This window comes from Formica exsecta, unplaced genomic scaffold (assembly GCF_003651465.1).
Source record: "Formica exsecta isolate Colony F162 unplaced genomic scaffold, ASM365146v1 scaffold791, whole genome shotgun sequence".
NCBI classification, from domain to species: Eukaryota; Metazoa; Arthropoda; class Insecta; order Hymenoptera; family Formicidae; genus Formica; species Formica exsecta.
In genome coordinates this window covers 2002-7860 of record NW_021853560.1, presented here as the reverse complement: position 1 = coordinate 7860, position 5859 = coordinate 2002, and the positions used below count along the sequence as shown (strand labels likewise).

At 30.6% G+C, this 5859-nt stretch overlaps 1 protein-coding gene across 2 annotated transcripts; it reads left to right on the top strand.

Annotated features, from left to right (window-relative positions):
* Positions 1–377: 377 nt before the first annotated feature.
* On the top strand, positions 378–3100 carry LOC115244079. 2 transcript variants are annotated; one of them, XM_029821465.1, is made up of 5 exons: positions 378–568; positions 638–920; positions 1013–1186; positions 1273–1729; positions 1947–3100. In XM_029821465.1, exons 4-5 carry the CDS (start codon positions 1711–1713, stop codon positions 3038–3040), a joined length of 1113 nt encoding a protein of 370 aa, XP_029677325.1. In that variant the 5' UTR covers positions 378–568; positions 638–920; positions 1013–1186; positions 1273–1710; the 3' UTR covers positions 3041–3100. The 2 variants fall into 2 exon arrangements, with proteins under 2 accessions (XP_029677325.1, XP_029677326.1); XM_029821466.1 differs by having other exon boundaries at positions 1947–3097.
* Positions 3101–5859: the final 2759 nt, after the last annotated feature.

Genomic DNA, 5859 nt, shown 5'->3' with positions numbered 1-5859 from the left:
AAATCGAGTACCACTTTTGGGCCTGCATGTCTGCGATCACGTTCGCATAGAATACGTAAAAATCAAGTTGGGATCTCTGTAAGAATTTATTGGGTCACTAAATGTTTAAAACCAAAAAATTAAAAAATTAAATTTTCCAAATTTTTTTCGATTTTTTTTTTTACTACTAGTGCTTTATGACAAAGATTCCAAGAGAATTTTGCATACCACGATAAAAGTTATCTATTTCACATTGTGTATTGTCGCTGAAAATTTAAAATCATTTTTTGAAATAGAAATATATTCTATTTCAAAATTCCCGGTCATTTTTACTTTGTGATGGCGCCTTCAATAGTGCAGCAGCATACCGTAGGGTGTCGCTAATATTTCGTTGTTTCCACCATATGTTAGCGTTCTATTACTGGAGTGTCAATAATATAACGTTGACAGTACAATTGTCGATAGTTCTTCAAAAAACATTGTGAAAATTGATTGTATTTAAGTTTAATTATTAATTTGTCTAAAATGAACAAACGCAAAATGCCAACAAAAACGTGTTTCAACCCGTTTTCTAACGATCCGGCATGCAGTAAGTATAATATTTTATTCATTGAATGTCTACATATACAACATAACCTTCACATCTATTTTATTTTAGCTGCCAAACTGAGTGATTTACGTCCGTTTCCTGTGAAAGACTTATACAAGTTTCCCGACGCTGATGAAACCAGCAAATTATGTGCATCATGTAGAAAGCGTGTTGCATCCTACGAAGCACCAACAGAATTAACTACAGATGAGGTTTTAAGTCAAGCTAGTGCAAGTTTAACTTTGACGCCAGCATCTGGCAGCACTACAAGTAACTTTAGTGATTCATTAAAAGACTATGATGACCATTCGTTGGAAAATTTATTACGTATAAGTCCTGTCAAAAAACGACGGTATGATAGTGTTCTTACATTCAAAAGTAACAAATATTCAAGCATTTAATTCTAGCAGTGCCTCAACTTATGTCTTTTCTCATATTTTATAGGTTGGATAGACCTAAGTATTTTAACAAAAAATTTGATGAAATTCATGCAGCTGTCAATGCCAAAATTCATGCTCAGTTTGGTATTTTACCGCAAACTAGTTCAGATGAGTTGCTTAAAGATTACGAATCGATGATAAATAATGTCGAACGAATTTATGAAGTTGAAACTAACAGGTAATTATATAATCAGACTTTTTTGTCGTTCACGGCTTTTTACAGTTCTGTTCATAGATTTACATTGTGTTGACAATCTTCAATAGGTCTTTTCAGTTAAAGCTGCTAACAATTTTGCCAGAAAGTTGGAGTTTAAATAAAGTAGTATCTGAGATGAATTGTTCAAAGTCTACTGCTTATGCTGCGAGAAATGCCGGAGAAGCTTGCCTTAGAATTCGTGGAAATCAACCATTAGATCGAGAAATTGAACAACTAGTGATGAATTTTTACGAAGATGATTTGAATTCAAGGCAAATGGCAGGGATGAGAGATGTGAAATCCGTTAAAAAAAGTGATGGTACTCGAGAGCTAAAACAAAAACGGTTAATCCTCAGTAACTTACGCGAGTTATACGCAAGTTTTAAAACCGAGTATCCAGCAGCAAAGATTCAGTTTTCAAAATTTGCTGATTTAAGACTCAGCACTGTGTAATAGCTGGGAGTAGTGGTACACATACTGTGTGTGTGTGTATAACTCATCAAAATATGAAACTCATGTTAGAAGGTAAAATACTATGATAATTTAAATCTTTTTTTCTTCACAGTAGTCACGAATTATTTTTGGATACTATATTTCTAATCCCATACCAAAACATAATATTTTTCTCGTAAATATTATCCAATTTCACTAAAATTTTAATCATACTTGTGGTCCTTCATATAAAAAATATATAAAAAATATAAAATTAATAAAACATTTTTAATTCTTTTTTTTTTAATAGGTATTAAATTTTCAACTTTAATTGAAAACAACGGTTGGATTCAAAAATCTAATTCAATATATGCCAATCTCTTAAAAAAATTGATGTGCGATGAACCTTCGGAATTGTGCTACAATCGGTTGTGTAAAAAATGTCCCGATAGTCATGAAATAAAACAGTTTTTTGAAAAACTGTGTGCTGATGCCAATCTAGAGCAAGTAATATTTAAAAAATGGGTATCAACAGATCGTTGTACAATGATCACAGTAATTTCAGAAATCGATGAATTTATCGATAATTTAATTCACCAATTGAAAAGTTTATTGATACATGATTATACAGCAAAAGCACAAAGCACATACTATGCTAATTTGAAGCAGAATTTAAAAAAAGGAGAATATATCGTGACGTTAGATTTTGCCGAAAATTATGCCTTTATAGTGCAAGAGTCTGTGCAAGCTTTTCACTATAATAATGATCAAGCAACATTATTGCCAATGGTCATTTATTATTGTGAGAATGGTAAAAGCAAACATTGTAGCTTTGTAGGCGTATCAGACTGTCTTAAACATGATTACGTATCAGTTTACATGTTCCAAGAACAATTAATTTTTTTTATGAAACAAAAATTTGGTCAGGTGCAGAAGATTTATTACTTTTCAGACGGAGCACCTCAACAGTTCAAAAATCGAAATGCATTCACAAATTTATGTTATCATATGGAGGACTTTCATATAACAGCAGAATCGAATTTCTTTGCAACTGCTCATGGCAAAGGACCATGTCATGGCTTGGCTGGTTCAATAAAACGATTGATAAGAAAAGCCTGCTTACAAATGGAAACAAATTCTCAGATACTAACTCCACTCCAGCTATATCAATGGGTATCAAAAAATCTATCTACGATTACTTTTGTTTTTATTGAAAATGAACGATATTTGGATTCAAAAGTCAAATTAGATGCTCGATCTTCTCGATCAAAAACTGTAAAAGGGACCCAAATGATACATTTCATCGCTCCGATTCCAAACAATCCAAGTGTGGTTACAACGAAGTTTGTATCTAATTCAGAAACTTACTCTATCGTTCAACTCTACAAGCCATCAGCACCTTAAAAGTTACCAACAAAGTTCATGTAATTCTGACATCAATAAAAAAAAATCAAAAAAAAATTTGGAAAATTTAATTTTTTAATTTATTGATTTTAAACATTTAGTAACCCAATAAATTCTTACAGAGATCCCAACTTGATTTTTTTTTATTCATTTTTTATAATGGATCTTGAGTATTATAATTATCGAATTGACTTGGTGATAACATTAAAATAAGTAATTGTCCATGTCCAACAACACAGAATCTCCGTTTTTGTAAATAGATAAAGAAATTGAATGCATTGTTTATTTTGAATAAAATATAAATCAGATTTTTGATGAGAGTTATGTAAGTACATATAAGATATCGTTGGTGTTAACAACACTTTTCGAATTTCTATTCACATTTTATACAGGGTGCGGCATTTATAGTGACGCGGGCATATTTTTCGGAAACGAAGTGAGTTATCAAAAAATGTTTCAGACAAAAGTTACATGGTTTCGAGGGGGCCACATGATAAAAATATGGATTTGACCTTAAGTGGTCTTTTCAAGGTCAGGTCAATGTGGTCGATGTTTTCTTAAATGGATCTCCCCATTCTTTATTACATATTCTTGTAGCTTACCTCGAGAGCTTTCCAAAACACTATAATAAAGTATTTTTTCATTACATATTTTTATAGCTTATCCCGAGAGCAGTTATATCATAATAGCTGCAATGTAAATGTATTAAAGAATATATTAATTTTAGCATTATGTTTAGTTTAGCAGTGCCAAGTTTTTTTAATTAAAATTTTTTAGTATTTTTTTATTTGTATTGAACTTATTTTGAAAATCAGGTTTTTGTTAATAAAAATAAAATGCGGTTTAATTTTATGGAGAGAATTTGTGTATACCATTTCTATAAATACAAGTTTGATTTTATGACAAATACTATTTCAAATTACAAATCCTCACAAATTGAATTGTTTCTAAGTACTTAGCTAGTTAACTATTGATTTCATTATTAGTTTTTATTTTTTATTTTTTAGGAGTTTTTTATTTTTGTAGGGGAAAATTTTTATAAGTTATTTTTTGGATATGTACTTGGCATATTTTTTTTACCTTTGTGAGATATTTTTAATGGGATATTAATTTCGTGTGATTTTTTAATATACTAATATACTAATAAAAATTAAGAATAATTATAAAAAACAGTGATATCCAACTAAAAAGAAATTCACAAAGATAAAAAAATACGCCAAGTATATATCTAAAAAAATAACTTATAAAAAATTCTTCCCTACAAAATAAGAAACTCCTAAGAAATAAAAAATTAAAGCGAAATCAATAGTTAACTAGCCAAGTACTTAGAAGCAACTCAATTTGTGAGGATTTGTAATTTGAAATAGTACTTATCATAAAATTAATCTCGTATTTATAGAAATGTTATAGACAGATTCTCTTTATAGAATTAAAACACAAACAAATTTCAAGTATTTTACAATTCTGTTTGTTCCGTCCATATCCGAACAATTCAAAAATATTGTTAAAGACGTCGACGTCAAACCACCGTATTTCAGCCTCAATAAACTGCATCAGTTTATTAAGGTGCATAAAGACTGTTTACCGAAACCATCTACTAGTAACGTAGTTTATAAAATTAACTGTAATGATTGTGATGCCTCATACGTGGGCCAAACAAGTAGGAAATTAGAAACAAGGATTAACAAACATCGTAATCACATACGAAGAAATACATCCAGTCATTCGGTCATAACACATCATAGATTGTCTTATAATCACGAGTTTAGATGGAATGAAGTTGAGGTCTTGGATAAGGAATCTCATTTTAATAAACGCCTTATTTCCGAAATGCTATACATAAAAAGACAAAAGAGTAGCCTGAATTTGCAGACGGATACGGAGTGCTTACATGAGACTTATGTTACTGCGATCGAAAAACTTCCTAAAGGTTAATCACAGCATCGATGTTTGCATACACATTATTGTGCATTATATTTTATACATTTGATATTACTATTTACGACTCTTAACAACAATTGTTTGCGCTGTTTTTATCTTTAGTGATTTTATTGTAACTTATATTATTTTATTATTTATTTTTATTTTTTTATATTATTTGACACATCTAATTTTTTTTCTTTTATCCGATTAATAAGGCATTTGCGACAACATTTCAATCCTTTCTTCTTTTTTCGCTGTTTAGCTGAGCAGCGCCATATCCACTTCAATTTCGACGCAGACTTTTTTTCGACTTTCATTGGCAATCCATAACAAGTGGGTGGTGTTGATGTTGATGATGGAATTACTTTCATCTCTTCGAGAAAGACTTGCGCGATTTCATTCACAGAAATGATGTCGTGAAACGAAGAAAAAATAGAAAAATTTGCCAATTTCGGGTGAAGACGAGGATGAATGTCGTTGCATATAATGTGAGATTATGAATGTGACTGATTACTTTCGAAAACTGAATACAAGCATCTACTAATAGTAAGAGCAATGAGAATTTTTTGTTTATATTCAAAAAACGTAAACAACGCAAGACATTGGTAGTACATACGATTCTAAGCTACACATGGAAGATACTCGCGACAGTGATCTTCATAACATATGTCAAGGTCAAGGTCATTGGTCCGTTTTGTAACGTTTTATTATCATGTCCAATACTTTAAAGTGATACATCTCGAAAACTATGGGTCGGAAATTTTTTTTACTATTTTCCCGTGTTCCTCGTCAAATATGTCTTCAGAAACGACCTTTCAAATAGGGGGTCACAGTTATCGTAATCGTGCCTGTCACTTTATTTATTATTTTCATTTATATTATTCTACATGTATATT